The 16,947-nt window shown below is 40.2% G+C and overlaps 1 protein-coding gene across 4 annotated transcripts in view; it reads right to left on the reverse strand.

Moving 5' to 3' along the window:
- rtkn (rhotekin) overlaps nucleotides 1-16,947 on the reverse strand; it is a 60,634-nt gene that overhangs the window by 14,628 nt on the left and 29,059 nt on the right. Inside the window, exon 1 of one of the 4 annotated variants that reach the window (XM_023958546.1) lies at nucleotides 13,840-14,693. The exons of the other annotated variants lie outside the window; for them this stretch is intronic. Within the exon in view, the coding sequence (XP_023814314.1) occupies nucleotides 13,840-13,863 (24 nt within the window). The 5' untranslated portion in view covers nucleotides 13,864-14,693. Of the gene's footprint in view, nucleotides 1-13,839; nucleotides 14,694-16,947 lie in introns of those variants that run through there. 4 annotated transcript variants of the gene reach the window in all.

Consider the following 16,947-nt stretch of genomic DNA (forward strand, 5'->3'; position numbering starts at 1 on the left):
ATTAAGAAACGAAAGCACTCCTATGCCACTGTAACCACTTCTGTACACTGTACTGGCACAGTACACATTTTGCACAAAAAAAATGAAACACAGCCAACTTCTATTACACAAGATGATACTGTATTATCAGATGATTAGCCTTCTCTGTGAGACCAAAGCCCTCACACAAGAGGGCTTAGGAAATAAAAACCTTTGATCAAACAGCACTGTGATCCATCAATGAGAGCACCATGTAAGTACATCCCTACATGGAAGACAGAGTCAATGGGATTAATCACATTAGAAGATGCACATGAGGCAAAGTGGACCAGATGAGACACGGTAATCCACTCTTTGCAGAAGCTGTTCACATGCAGTCCCTGTCTGTTCTTTACTTTTTGAAGAGAGGTGTTAGTCCGTTAATGGAAGTTGACCGCGTCTTTTATCTTCTCTTCGAGGGTGGTTGTAGGGGATTGGAAACGTGTTTGGCACAGTGTTTTATACATTCAAAAAAAAAAGAAAAAGGAAAAGAAAACCCCTCTTTACCTTACCAATAAATTTATATTGTGTGCACAAGCATTTGACAGACGTCAAACCTCAAAAAATGGAAGAGCTTAGAGAAAAAGCAGAAATGGAGAAAATGCTTTTTTCTATCTGTGCCTGCAGCCTTTCAACAGCTCAACGTGACTCGTTTTACTGGATTTAATTAAGGCTGTATTTCTCCATATTTTCTATGGCAACTTTCAAGCTCTCACAAAGGGTGCAGAAAGCTGAATATACAGATTTATTCAGCTGAATGTGCCCTGATTAGTACTGTCACAACAAAGATTCCATTGCAGCTTTTTCAGCTACCAGATAAACAAACTGCTAGCTCCACAAATTAGAATGAGGATATCTAGGCTAATTAGCTCAGACAGCCGAACTAGCATTTAAATCGGCAGGTCTTAACTCCGTCATTTAATCTGCACTTTCTTTGCTGCCCTTCAGGCACACCGGGAGTTGGGTCAGGAGTATGCAGTGCCAAAGCACTTCAATTGAATGAATCAGGTTCCGACCTCTGATGAAGATCATAAAATAGTCAATTTCTGATACATACCAAAGTTTAAAACTTGCACTCTTAAAAAAAGAGATGGACAAACCATGAGAACAGAAATTTTCTTTTTTATTGGGGATTCTCCCTCCGAGTCTATAATATAGCCAAGATTCCAGTTGAGGATGCTTGTTGTAATATCATCGTAACTTCTGATTTATTTAAGCTGGGATGCATGTGTTGATTGAGGGTGAAATTTGTCACTAATGCCTATCACATGGAGGCATGGAGTTAAAATCAAATGTAAAATCCCTGCTCATGATCACCTTTACACTAAATTAGGCCTTCTAATAATTAACAACTAATCATTTTTTCCCTTCTGCTTTAAGTTTTGCATGATTCAGGTTAGTGTAGGGAGAAGACCCTGTGGGAATATGCTGTGCTTTAATGTGTCCTTGAATGGTTATCGACCTGCTGAAGTCAATAAAGTTTATTATAATATTCATGAAGCTGTGGGACCTCTCACTTCAGATAGACCAAAGCCTGACATCATTAAACTGCCCAAAGTCCTCAGTAAGCTATCACCAAAAAAGCCAATGCATAAATTATCAACTCATTTCCTGTTATCACCATAAGATTTTCACCTCCAGAAGTTCATTTTTATGTCATCCTGGTTTCTGCTGAAAATAAATAATTGTCCCCCTAACCTTAACCACAACCTCTGCTCACTTATGGTCATGATAACCAAATAATTATCTCAAATTGCAGTTTGAAGTTTTTGGAGAAAGGCATCATGTGACTATAGCTCAAAATACAGACTTGTTAGGGTAAATGGCTTGAGGGGTATTCTTGGAATGCACCCCAGGGAAACCAAACTGGACCTTGTCCTATGAAATTAGTGTGGAATCTGTATTTTAAAAAAAGACAGATAAACCATGACCTCAGGCAATGTGCTCACAGGAGTGATTAACCTTGGGTGATTGCAGCTTTTGTACAAAAAGACACACACAGAAAGATGGGAAATTTAAGTAAATGGGCCTGACAGACATACTGTTATGTTGTGCTGAGATGCCTTGGAATCAGGAATTGCCGGAGTTTAGAGGTTTCCAAACTAGGGTTGGGCGATGTCCCTTAAATTGGCCGTTGACGATGTTTGCTGTCAACCATCGGGATGGACGATGACATCGTCGGGGGGGGGGGGGGGGGGGGGGTATTTTTACATTTTTCGTTCTTATATAACTGCTATTCGTTTTTTTGCTTTTTTCATTTTATTTCCCAACTGATGACTAATCCGCGATGATCCAGTATAAACTGAGGGAAGTGACTTTAACAAAAAAAATAACAAACAAAATAGAAAAGAAGTAGTCCGCTAGTAGAACCGGGTCTAAAAGTGTGTGTCTGTGCACAGCTCGGATCGTCAGCACACACAGCGGTTTGAGCTTCAAAGCAGAAATGTCGCTCAGTCCTTAGAAAACATTCAAACAATCACGCGGATTTGTGTTTCCAGTCGTGTCCCGACTAAATAAAGGCTGATGTTATTCTTACATGTTTACGTGCAGCCAGCAAGCAGCAGCACCCAAAGCTAATGTTGTTAGCCCGTGTTAGCATACTGCTATCCTGGCTTCGTTCAGAAAAAGCACTGACCACACGGATTAAAATTCAAATGATGAGCGAACAGGTGTTTCATAATAACCGTAACATTATTAAAGGCACGTTTAGAAGACCGTCTCGTATATTACCGAGCTGACATGTCAATGTATAAAGCCGCTCGGCGCTGTTTAACATTGTTTTGTATTGAATTGTTACATACAATAAAGTTTGAAAAAAAAAGCCGCTCGGCGGAGTTTATATCCTTCCGTTTTTCAAACCCTACTGCGCATGTGCGAATGATTTATTCCGACGGAAAGTGTGACCTTAGTGAACGTTTTTATATTCTGAAAACATTTTTCTGGGCCCATGTACACGGTTGGATTCTAATCCGACCATTGATCCCATCAAGATATTTTGTACATGTAACCGCGGCTTATGGTGTCGACGCGCAACGTGGCGGGGGCGTGGCATCACGATGGTGGTCTCTCCATCGGGATGTCAGTCACCCATCACGATGGACGATGATATCGTCCATCGGCACAACCCTATTCCAAACCTCTAAATATTCTAAAGGAATATTTCATAGGTGACCTTATACAATGGAGAACATCAAAGTGATGGCCTACCAGCAGATTTAAGTCAAACAAAAGGTTGGAAGAGAACCAAAAAATAATGATAATGCGGGAAGACAAAAACAAAGGGTCTCTTGGGTTAGGCATCATGCTCAAAGTGAGAAATATAGAGCCAACCAAGGACTGTCGGTGCTATATATGTCATAATATAAGATCATCTCAACTCTGATGGAGCCTCAAAACCAAGTAACAAAGTGTTACGTAAATTGACTAATCATTATACAGAACAAATAAAGGAGGATGGGAGAGTTCTTAAGCTGCTAAACCCACATGAGAGATGCTGCACCAACATGATAGGACAGTTGTATGATCTCAATCAAAACAAGTAAAAACTGGAGTATGTTTTGTAAAAGTGGTGTTCAAGAGCTTAGTACTATATATACAGTATATAGCAGGGGTCGGGAACCTTTTTGGCCAAGAGAGCCATAAACGCCACATATTCTGAAATGTAATTTCGAAAGAGCCATACAATAATGTAGTGTTCTTTTCCCACACTGAGGCACGGAGACTTAACCTCTTTTAAAGTTCTTTATTCTGATTACTGCAGACCGCAACAAACGCCGTTCAATTCATTCAGCAACTCATGAATCTCTCCCGCCGAGACGAGAGAGCTTCTCCCAACTTTATATTCCCCTGCTCCCGCTCCAGCCCCTCCCATTTTCCTTATTCGGCCCACAGCTGAACCCCATTGGTCCAAACTACCTAACAACAGGCTGAGCGACAGAACTGAGGGCCAATCAGATCTCTGCTTGATCGATGCGTTCCATGAACTCCAGAACTTTTAACGCGGCCCAACAGCCATCCAACTCAGTCCGCGACAATTTGTTTAAAACTAAATATACAAGTGAATGTGTGCATTTGATTTAATTTCAACATTTTTAAAGTACAATAAGTCTGAGGATTCTTTTTAATAACATTGTTATGCTGTTGCTAATAAATGATGGGTATTTCTCGTGGTAGTTTTGCTGATGGTCTAGACTAGTCTGGTTTATACGTGGTGAGTTTCTTCTTCATGCAGGCGTTGAGACTTTAAACGTGATCGTAGGTCTGAATGTTCTGTAGATGTGAGACAGACTGCTCACATGCAGATACGGAGCCAAACACACACTTACACGCTGCAGTGAGTGACAGGCAGCGGGTTTTAGGTTTTTACAATCCCTGCGCGATTCACCTGCTGCCTGTCCCCAGAACACCTCAGCCCCACCCTCTGCTTTCTCCCTCACACATCCCGTCCTCGCATCTGCGCGCTCTTTCTCAGAGACGGGAGCGCGCAGTTTTAGGCACGGTAATTCACAGGTTTCCGGGTGGTACAAACTCTGTGAAATAATAGATGATAGTAACTGATAGCGCTGGCGCAGATTTTTTTCTCCAAGCACCGCTACTACTGCGCGCCTCTGGCATCGCATTGCGCCCGAGAAGGACTGGTCTATGAAAGAAAAAGAAAAAAGTATAATTAAAGATTTGTCTGCGAGCCACATGTGACCATCAAAAGAGCCATATATGGCTCGCGAGCCATAGGTTCCCGACCCCTGGTATATAGTATTGTATACTATATACTATCACAGTACAATTCTAAGTAAAAAATGGTCTGTCCATTTTCCCGACTTCCATTTCCCTAACAGACAAAAATTCATGTCTCTTAAAAAGTCAAAAAACAAAAAAAAAAAAAATTTATATATTAAAGATGAACTTTAAATGTCACAGTATGAAATAGTTCATGGTGAACTATAGGGCTCTGATTTAAAAAAAAAATCCCTTATTTCTATCAAAAAAATCTACAATTCTTTATTGACACATTTTGATTCATTTAATCCATTTATTGATTTTTTTCTTTTGGTAAAAACTGCTCTCAGTTTGTTATTGATGTAAGACTGATCATTTTAATGCTAAAAGTTTGCTCAGTTTACATGACTTGTACTGTGAAGTGTTTTTCAAAACCAAATAAGATCCATTTTGAATAAATTGAATCCAAAAATCATCAAATTGAGTCCATCAGTATTTCGGCAGTGACACCCAGCCCTAGTAAACAAGCAGAATGTACCCCACACATACCACAGTATGTGACATACTTTGGGGGCCAGCTTGTTTTGCCGTTTAAAGATAGTAATGGGAGTATTTGTTTCAGTGCCTTGATTAATGGCCATCATATTAATGTCATGTAAAGTGAGATCCACTCTGCTTTCACCCTCCCACCACTTCACAGCTCTTACAGTCAGCTCTGGTTACTAATGGTCCACATCACCACATCAACCCCCGGAGCCCCCCCCCCTTTGCACGTGCATCCACAAACGTGTGCGAGGTCAGCGACTGAAAGTGAGAGAATGAGACAGGAAGGCAGGAAGGCAGATAATAGCGGCCGACAGTGAAAGCAAATAAGAAGAATGGACATCTAACTGAAGCAGGTCTGTGTGCTTCGTCTTATCTCTGTCTCACAGCATGTCTGTTATAGTTGTGCTGGGAGCATTTCTACATACGTAACCCTGTGAGCACTATCTAGTATTAGATGCATATAAAGACAAATGAACACATTTTAAAAATCTGCAATATCAATAAAGTTTTTTCTTATTACTTGACATGGAACTTAAGGGTTAACATCTGTTCTACAGTGATTGTCAGCTTGAGGTCTACAAATATGAGTTGTATGCGTCTGAGGGGTTTACATTACACCCATTTCTCTGCCCGTCTAAAAGAGAAATTAGTAAAGAGTATGATTAGTATAAAACAAACTAAATGGTAAATGCCATTCAGTCACAATCCTGTTCACCTTTTCACTCAGACATTCACACACCGATAGCGGCTCTGCTGCCGAATACCAGCACCTTCCTTCCACCTTGCCCAAGGGCACTCAGACACATGGGCAGGCAAGGCAGGAATTGAACCTGCAACCTTCTGATCAGAAGATCAGACCCTAACACTAACACACATCTGACTAGTTAAAAGTACTATTACTTGCATTAAAGTATTGACTGTATATATTTTTAGATGCCGTTTCACATTCTCAGTGTTTGGGTCAACCATCGTTTCATGGTGGTGGTGGTGGTGGTGGTGGTGGTGGTGGGGGGGGGGGGGGTTAGACCCGGCTTTCAACTAAAGAAAATGCTGGGGGGGGGGAGTGGGTTGAACTGAATAAACATTTGAGTCCCTGAAAATATGTGTTTTAAGAACATTCATGTCCTTGGGTTCTGGCCCAGTCAGTTTTAAAAATATCTGAACTGGCCTAAACAGGTCAAGTTTTTCCACTGTGGTAGAGCTCAGAGGGAAAATGTCAGCTCCCTGTGGCATCCATGCAACCTCCCCAGGATACATGATCATGCATGCCAGCTTTGAAAACTGTAAAAGACATTCAGATATGCCATATTTTTTTCGATTTCATGGTTATTTTATGTGTTGTGAAATTTCTGTTTTGAAACGTTGGATTGAGCTGTGGAGAGCTGCTTGCAACACACACACTCTATTGACTATTGGCAAATATTCGGAGTCCAAAACAAATATTGAGTGACAACTAACTGAAGTATTAATGGTTTCTTATCAAAAAGACTGACAGCAGAGATTTTATACCTAATCTCACAGCTCACAGAGCTAAACCTGCCAATGCAAAGTTTTTCTTGTGTTGATGTTCAATCATTGTCAGGTTTATTAACCATGACCTGACACAATTACAGGTGATGGAAGTAAAGGGAAGATCTTTTTCTTTCCTTTTTGCTGTTGCCTTGATGGAATATACATGGAAGCATGTGGATGAACTTTGAAGGTTTTCTTGTGTTTAAGGGAAATATATATTTGCTTTTACAGCAGACTGTATATAAATACATGTCAGGATTTCATTAAAGGTTAGTAGAATCAAAACTGAAGCTTATCTCTTATGTGATGCTTTTAAAGTCCCACTCTGATCATCTGTTGATCTACTGTAAAAATCAAAATTTAAAAAACCTGTGTCATTTTATAGGACAGTTTTTACAGACTGGAAGGAGTTCATCAGAAATTCACCTGTGAGTTGTGGAGGGGACTGTTGGCGTCGAGTAAGCCCACCCCACTTCCTGTCATCCATCTGTTTACGCGCTCTGCCACGCTAGCCTACGTACGATCACATCACCAACCTAAGATTACATGTGTGACAAAGATGGCAAGCAACATTGGAGCCATCCAGATGTAGGGTTTTGAGCCAGATGCCAGCTTGGATGAGTAAAACAAAGATGTACATCCATACATGTAGTTGTCTACAAGTGGATGTACTGTATCAGAATGGAGCGAAGCAGGGAACTTGGATCTTTTTCAAAAAACATTTTTGTCTGCTCCTGATTTACCACAATCAGGAAAAAGAAATACACAGAAATGTAATTTTCCACTTAATCTTCTTAATACATGTCCTCCATCATCAGAAAAAAAAACACAAGAACATATTAAAACCACAATTTTCCTCAAAGTGAGTCTACGTCATAGACGTACGTACATACGAGTGACTTAAGTGGTTCTGTTATGAGCGAGGACCTTTCCTGCGTGTTCTCCGCCTTCAACGGTAGGTGGAACAGGTTTCAGGTCCCACGTGACACAGAAAGGGATTCATTGGGTTTGGAAAATGGAAGAATGGATGTCATTACCAGAGCAACAAGTTATCCACTCAATAAGCATGGGTTGGCAGCATAGAATTATTAGAGAAAACCCAGCACAATGAACACATGGCACATGTGAACTAGGGGTGTGCCAAAATATTGATATGGCAATACGTCCCGATATTTAGTCCAGCGATTGATTCTCGATGCGTTTTCATCAAGTATCGACCTTTTATTTACGTTTGAAGACCTTGTACGACATTACATTCATCCTCCTTTAGTAAAAACCTTCTTCGGAGGTAGATAGGGCGCGCTCGTTCCGAGATTGGCTGTCGCAGGCGGACGAAGAATAACACACACTCAAAGATGGCGGAGGAAAAAAATCATGGAAAAAAGCGAGAGCATCAAGATAAAAGACGCGCCGGAAACATTTAAGTCCAAAGTGTGGACTCACTTTGGAATTTACAGCAGTGCAGACTGCACTAAGCTGGATAAGCACTATGCAATTTGCAAAAATTGTTTTGCAAAAGTTCAGTACACTGGAATTACAACCTATATGCACAGCCATTTGTCGCGGCATCACCCGGAGTTGTATGAGAAAGGCGTGGTTGTTGCTGGCCAGAAGCCGACACAGCCCAGTTTGGATACCTCTTTCTAGGCGAAGCTACCACCGTCTTCCGCAAGAGCAGAGGCAATAACAAACAGGATTGCCGTTTACATGTGCAAGAGGCTCCGTCCCTACAGCGAGGTGGAGAACAAGGGATTTCGGTTTTTGATGAATGCATTAGAGCCACGCTTTGACATTCCCTCTCGGAAATACTTTGCGGAAAAAATAATCCTTGCACTGCACGCCCAGACCTAAGCTAAAGTTGAGACGAAGCTGGAGTCGGCAGAAAGATTGGGGCTCACGTGTGACGGCTGGACCTACATGACGTTCAAGGTGCATTTTATTCACAAAGACTGGGAAATGATCTCGTATGTTCTACAAAACCGAGCAATGCGCATATCTCACACCGGTGCACACACTTCAGATGTACTGAAAGCAGCAGTAGATGAGTGGCGTCTTGACACTAAATAGCCAGTGGTCGTCACTGACAACGCATCTAACGTGTGTTGTAATGAAGCTAAAAGGCTACCAACATGTTAGATGTTTTGCCCTTGTTCTAAATCTTGCATCCCAACGTGCTCTGAAAGTAACTTCTGTTGCCAAAGTTCTTGCAAAAGTGAGGTGGGTCTCAACATTCTTCCACAGAGGCACATGTGGAGCAGAAGCCCTGAAAAGAAATCAGAAACTCCTTGACCTCCCTAATCACAAGTTGATCACAGACATGCCTGTTCATTGGAATAGTGCCTATGAGGTGGTGTCCAGGTTTCTAGAACAACAGCCAGCTGTCTGCGCTGCCCTCTTATCACCTCAGGTAAGAACTGTGTAATGCAGTAGTTTAAATTTGTGTAATTATTGTGGAAAAAATAAATAAATACTGATGCACAATTTATCTAGCATAATAAAATAAAATACAAAAAGTTAAATTTAATGAAAAAAATACTCACATTGACATTACACATAAAATAATAACTAGGCATGTATATATATATTGCTAATACACATTAAGATTATAGTTAGAAATCACAATTGGTTAAAAATAAATTATAAAATATACATTTATTGAGGGCAAATTTGAATGTCTTTTTCTTAAGGTTAGGAAGAATGTGACAGACTGCATTGACAGAGTATGACATTTCAAGCGCCTAAGACGGGAGTCGGCAACCCGTGGCTCCCTGGAGCATTTTCAAAAATGTTTGAAAATGTAAAAAGATTGGGGAGAGAAATATATTTTTTGTTTTAATATGGTTTCTGTAGGAGGAAAACAAGACACAAACATTCTTAACGTTTTCCAATGCTGTAAGAATGTGTAGAATAAATATTGTAACGCTCAGCAGGTACGTCATTTGCAGCGGGAAATACGGGAGCTAAGCTGTCAGCAAGTTGAGCTGTCAGTCAACTGGCTGCGCTGAAGAACTGTCCGTGGCCCATACACCGCACAACTCCAAACAGTCTCAGAGAGGAGGAAGCTTTTAGCGGACCGCTAGGCAGGTGGCTGATGTAAATCGAACCACCGTTAGTTCTGTGCATTGCTTGATGAAGTTGAAAAGCGAATATTCTGATCTCCTGCTAAACAACACAGTCCGATGGCTGTCCAGGGGTGACGTTTTGCGTCCCTTTGTCGTCTGTTTCGAACACGTGAAAACATTCCTGAAAAGCAAAGACCTGAACTATCCGCAACTGGAAGATCCTAAGTGGCTCAAAAAGCTGCACTTTTTGGTGGATATGACTGTAACAAGCCACCTAAACGAGCTGAATGAAAGTCTCCAGGCGCCTCAAATGCTAGAAGCTGTTCTGTCATTCGAGCGCAAGCTGACTGTCATGGGGCATTCACGTTCCATTTTATTGTTTTTGGTTTGAATCCTCAAAATAAAAATGACATCAAAAATCGGATTTCTTTATTACATTTCTTTAATTTTATCAAAGCAATGAAACATAATTCGTTGATATTGTAATGAAGTTAAACTTGCACAACAGAGCAGTCACGTGACGCGTCGTTCTCCGCAGAATACACTGCAGGGCAAATAAACATTTTATCGTTAATGTTCATTATGTATATGTATAACTTAGTCATTTTGATAGTAGGCTAATATAGCTAATATAGATACATATCGCATGTGTTGCCTTCATTATAAGGCATAAATAGGGCTTTTATTTTGCGGCTCCAGACATATTTGTTTTTTACGTCCAATTTGGCTCTTTCAACATTTTGGGTTGCCGACCCCTGGCCTAAGAGATGGATAAAGCACTTAAACCAATGCTCGTGGCAACAAACATCATGTGTGAGAAAAGGAATCCCAGTGATTGCTCCGCTTCATTCCCAACTGCTGTGCAACACAACAAACACTGAAGAAGATTCTGGTTCGAGAGATCAAGAGAGCCATCAATCAACTGCTTTTCCTCAAGAAAAACATATAAAACATGCATCACATGCAGCTGTTCCCCAGACTTTAAGTTCTCAAAGATGTTTACATTTAAATGCACTTTAAGTTCATGTATTTTATCCCAGGTAATTTAATTTGAAAGCAGTTTATGTCTTAAATAACTTTAGGTTCCTAGCTACAACTTTATTTTCTTTCTGGGAGATTTTTATTAGAAAGACACTTGAATTTTTTCCCAGTATTAAACATCTGATTTACAGCTACACTCTTTAAATTACGCAATAGCTATGCTTTGTTTTTTTAAAGGTTAATACCAATGTGCCTGGCAGCTATTTGACTTATATAATTTGAATCCTGTTTGCAGCAACTTTGTACTAAATAACATTGCTGTTTACGTTTACACAGAATTTTAGAGATATATATTTTTAATTAAAATTGTAATTGTTTGTCAAATTCAGAATATTACTAATTTCAGCATTGTTTCAAAAACATCTATTATTCGTTGCACCAAATAGGACACAAGTTGTCTGTGATCATTGTGTTTAAAATAAAAAAATGGGGAAATATTTTCCAAAAAACATATATGTTCTTCTTTCTTAAAGTTTGACATATCGTGAGTTGTTGGAGACGATATATATCAATTACCACAATATCGCCATATCGTGATAGTATCGTCATCGTGAGCAATGTATCGCATATCGTATCGTAAGGTACCCAGTGATTCCCAGCCCTAATGTGAACTAGTCAAGCTGTCAGACTATGCTGTAAAAATGGCAGACAGCTCAACATCTGCTCAGACAAATGTGATAGACAGTGACTGGGCCTGGGGGTGATCCTCCCCCAGCAGCAGTCTATTATGTGCTCTGCGGATGATCTGCCACTGGATTCAAGCCCTCTCCTTTATAAATCACTTGACAATCTCTAGCTTACCAGGTCATTACTTCTCTCTGTCTAATGCTGTTCTTTTTTCTGTGTTTACCCATCACTCCTGCTAGAATCCACTCAAACATCTCTCTGATTTCACATAAATAAACATTTCAGGTCTTTCATCTAAAAAAAAAAAGATTATAAGTGATTTGTTTTATGGAACTTTGGAATAACTGCCCTCTATGCAAACATTACTTCAATAAAACAAATATATCAATTTTTGAGATATTAAGCAAATATGGCATTGTGGAGGAATCTGTACCACTGAACATATTGTGACAGCAAGTGAGGCCAGTGAGAACTGTGAGAAAGTATGAAACCCAAGAAGAGCATGAAGAACTTTGAGTTCAGACATCTATAATTGCCTGGGCAGCAGAGCAATACAGAGGCATAGACGGGTGTAAGTGGCTAATTTTTCTTAGTAACTCAGACAACTGGCTCAAGGAGAGAATCAAACGCATACATATCCCACCTCCACAGCTGCTTTCACGCTGCGTAGTACTTTAGAGTAATGACTTGCAGCTCCCTTGTGTTTCCTAGGCCAAGGAACTGCGAGCTATCGCAGTTCCAGCAACTGACTCCTGGCAAAATGCAGGGGACTATATCAGCAGAGAAGCAGAATGACCTCTACCGCCGGCACAGAGCAGCAGAGAAGGGCAGGAGAACACAGTGAGAGGGGTTGGGGGGTGGGGGGTGAATGAAGGACTGAACGAAGGCTGGGGGAGGAAGGCAGATGCAAACAGGGACACCAGTAATGTCCATCTTACAGATGAGAGAGAAAGCAGAAAGCTGGGTGGACAGAAAGGCTTTGACAACAAAGATCTCATCTGCAGTAAGAGCTTATTGATTGGAAGATGAAGCCAAAGGATTCCAGAGCAAGTTAAGTAGGAATTGAGGTTGTTGACTTTTCTTCTTCTGAATATTAAAAGCATGGAAAAGCATGGAAAATAAACGATAAACATTTTTTAGAAGTCATCCCCATTGCAGCAATAGTAGTGCAAAACCAATGTAAAACGTGCAACGGTTTTGTTGTAAAAGAAGAAAAATCTGCATCATTTCACACCAAGTTGAAGACCTGATAGATCAGTGACCTTTTCAGTGTTGATGATCAGTGATGGATCAGACTGTAACAGTAGTAGGCACAAAAAAATCCCCAAACACACATGTGTACCAACTGCTTTGGACTCCTGCACACGCAGACAGATGAAGACATACACACACGTTCCTACATGGAAAAGATCCATGTGTCCAGCTCACTCAATATCCAACTAAAGCAGGTGACCTTTAAAATCAGGCAAAGGCTCCAGCCCCAACAACACTTTTTCTCAGATCCTCGAACAAAGAAGCAGCCTCGGTCATCACGCAAAGTGGAGACAATCAGCATTGAGAAGAGTCTGGCATTTTACTTGATGGGCAAAAATCATTCTGAATGTTAAACTTTCAAAAACAAACAGATTTGCTCTCATACACTAGAGTCCTGTACAGCTCTTCGAAGCAAAGTATTTGTGGAGAGCTCAGTTTCAGGTGTTAAGTATTTGAATTGAAAACATTAAGAGGAAATATGGAAAAAAATATAAGAAAACGCAACCAACAGATCTCTATGGATCATCCACATCCAGTCACTTGTGTCAGAACCATCTTACAGCCCATATAATATAAATTTCACAATACAGAGGTGCTGTTGTCATTTCACTGGAGTTTTTCCTCTACAAGTAAAAGGAAAAAATGAGGACTTCTTAAATGCTGTGAATCTATTTAAAAAACTGAGTGCTTTCAAAAACCATGCATTATATAATCAAATTTCAACATTTGACATTATGACTGAAGAAATAATGATGTAACACCTGTTAAATGGTCAAATAGACCAACACATTCAACCAAAAGTTCTTTTTTGGGGTAAATGATTAAAATTAAGTCTTTTTATGTTTCTATTGTTTAAAATCCTGAAACTGTCTTTAATCACAACAACATCACAGATTTGAAATGTCCAAAGCTGCTGTTCTGCTTCACCTTCCAAATCAGAGGGAGTCTCTGGTGCGTAACGTGGCTGTGACGAGTACAACCTAAACACTGGCGCGTGTCACTCATCATTTCTCCATCCACTCTCACGCATGTTTCTTTTAAAATGATAAGCGGCTAGTCTTACCCGCAGATGCCTAGAGTCGTTCATCCTTCCCCAAGGGGAACACTTTCTTTTTTCTTGCCAACTCTCCAAGAAGAAAGGACAGCACTGCGCGTTACGCAACGGACCGGCCAGCGTCCCGCACAAGCCCACAACTCAGTTCTTCCCTGTGAAGTGCCTCCATTTACCAGCAAAGTGAAATATTCATTGGCAATACCGGAATGTCTGGCGTACATTCACACCGGAAGCAGTAAAGATCGGCGCAAACACCCCCTCCACTCTCTCGTTGTTTGGAACAGGGGTCATATGTTCGAACCCTCTCCTCCGGATTTCATCGCGGACGCCCGAGCTGCACCAGTCCGGACCAACACGCGCGCACCGCCGCCACATCCACTTCCACCGCGGGGGGAAGGACCAAGACTGACCGACCGATGGACCAACCGAGAGCTGTTCCCGAAGAGGCGGGTGCGTGCGCGTTTTGTCTGCGCGCGCCCTTTAATCTGCGTGTAGCTGCATGCAAGCAGAGAAGAGATCAAAGCTCCTGAAGACGGTGGCCAGCAGCAGTCCTGTGTGAGCATGATGCCAGATTTCGGATCAGTCGGTCAACTGAGATCCTGCAAATGTGAACAATGTTGTTTCAAGCTGCGCACAGACTTACGTATATAGTCATTAGATCCCATAAGGATTTAGAAAGTCACAGTTTGTACAGTTTGAAGTACAATACATTTTGCTTAGTGTACCAATTCCCTCTCTTTATACTAAAAATCAACATTTTCCTCACAAATATCTACTATTCTCTTAATTTATATAAACTTCAATTCCTCCTAGTGTTTAGCAGCTTGAACAGTGTGAGGATAAATGACCTCAGCAGATACCAAGTGCAACATTGGAGATATGTCGTCATCAGACTGATGCTGCGCATATTAACATTGTCAGAACACTCCGAATGCTTTCCAAAATCTATACATTTATTAAAGTCAGCAATGGTTACATGAGCTTCTGTCATAACTGCAGTCCAATGTCATTGTGACTACACACAGCATGGATTCAAAGTGCAACCACAATCTGATCTGTATAAATAGATCTCTCCACACTTATTTTGTATCTGCACTCGTGACAGGCGCCTACTAGGAAGCTGTGGTGAAACCAAACTCCAGAAAAGTGCTCTAAAAACAGGGTGGATTTAAGAATAAAGGGGTTAATTTGAATCGTTTGCATATTTGGCTGCAGGAAACCCACAATATATGTATTGATGAACATTCTGGGACATATTTTGGAAATTAGATGATGAAACAATACTTCTGCAGGACTTAAAGATTGGGAATCAACTACTTTTCACATATGAGAGAAATAAATCCTTAATGTACTTTAGACAGACATTTAGATCTTAACAAAAACACATTTGTTTTCTCATGCGTCGTTTGTGGGCGAGTTTGGAGTTGGACTGCAGTGCAGGGATGCAACAGATTATGTGTAGGAGGATTGGGATGGAAGAGGAGAGAGTGAGTCTGTGGGCAGACTTGGCTGACAGTGATCTGTCTCATTGGTGCAACAATGCATCAGTGCATTTGGCTGCATGGATTCAGCTTTTTACCTCAATCAAATAATATTGACTGTGAGGACACAAGACAGTCAGAAGCCACGGGCAACAAATACAGACAAAAGCATCAACAATCTTTGTCTAGCCCTCTAAACTGCCGTTGAACCCTCTTAAAGAAAGCTCTCTTTGCCCATGTCTGGGAGTACAACAAAAACAAGATGATCCCTGCTAATTTAGAACTTAGAGCTGTTAATATCCTGGAGTTAATTAGATTAAGGTTCTATAAGCAAGTAGCAGTGCATGCAGCAGAGCAAAAAACGCTACTACAGGCATTATTTTTCACTCACGTGGGCTTCATTCAGAGCAGAAAAAACGATTTTGTCAGTAAGTGGTTTAAATGTTCTTTTTATTGTACTATACAAACAATAAAAGTTCTTAAGAAGGCTGGATAAAACAAAAAAAACAATATCTACATAGTTGACTTTAGCCGTTTAATGCTTGCATGTCGAACTAAATGAATGATCATATCTCTCTGCATTTCTCAGTAAGAGAGGATATTCCTATTGAGGCAGTTAACCCTAACCCTCCATGCACCTATGGACAATAGCAACAGCTTTTTTCCCCCAGCAACTTATGTCAAACAAAATATTACTAGAAAACATGATTCTTGGCGGACTGAAATGCTTTTTTTTTTAAGGAAGCAAACATAATACCCACAAATATTCCGGAATATGATGACAGCTGACACTCAAGTGACTCATAACCATCTGGCTCTTGGTTACAGCAAAAGATATAAGAAAAATAAAAAAGACATCCCTCAATGTTTAAATATATTAGCCAAACAGCCCTCTATTGGCCCCAAGAGGTCATGACGACACAAACTGTTCTAATAAAGAGCTGCCAAATTCTTTCTCAGGCTTAAAGTGCTGCACAAAAAAAGCTTTATATAAAATCTTTCATAAATGAAATGAGTTTTCCTCCCAGTTTCACACAGCATGAAGTACAGTGCAGTTGCCCGTGGTCACAAGTGACGCCAAACGCCAAGGGTGCTGAGTCTATAAAAGCACGACCACAAACAAATATAGCATCACCACATTAAAGAGATAATAGTATTGTACTGGAGTAGTATTCTTGCTTTACTAGACAAGTACATATAAAACTAAACTTTAAAATTATACTGAAATATTTATTTTATCATCAAAGTCAAATAACATTTTTCACCATTGCAACAAAATAGATGCCTGCACATTAAAATATCAAACAACATTATGAGCTGTTTTACTGTTTGTGTTACATCACCCAGGAATATATATATATATATATATATATATATATATATATATATATATATATATATATATATATATATATATATATATATATATATATATATATATATATATATATATATATATATATATATAAATACTGACTGATGGGCTTCTTAACAGTGACAGCTGCGGCACCAACTGTGAGGACACAACCTCAATGTGTGTGTTAACATGCGGGACTGAAATAGGCACTAAGTAAACCTGCTGGTGTAGTTACATAACCTACTGTGTCCACTGACATACTGACCAATGGCACAGAAG

This window comes from Oryzias latipes, chromosome 9 (genome assembly GCF_002234675.1).
Source record: "Oryzias latipes chromosome 9, ASM223467v1".
Taxonomy (NCBI): Eukaryota; Metazoa; Chordata; class Actinopteri; order Beloniformes; family Adrianichthyidae; genus Oryzias; species Oryzias latipes.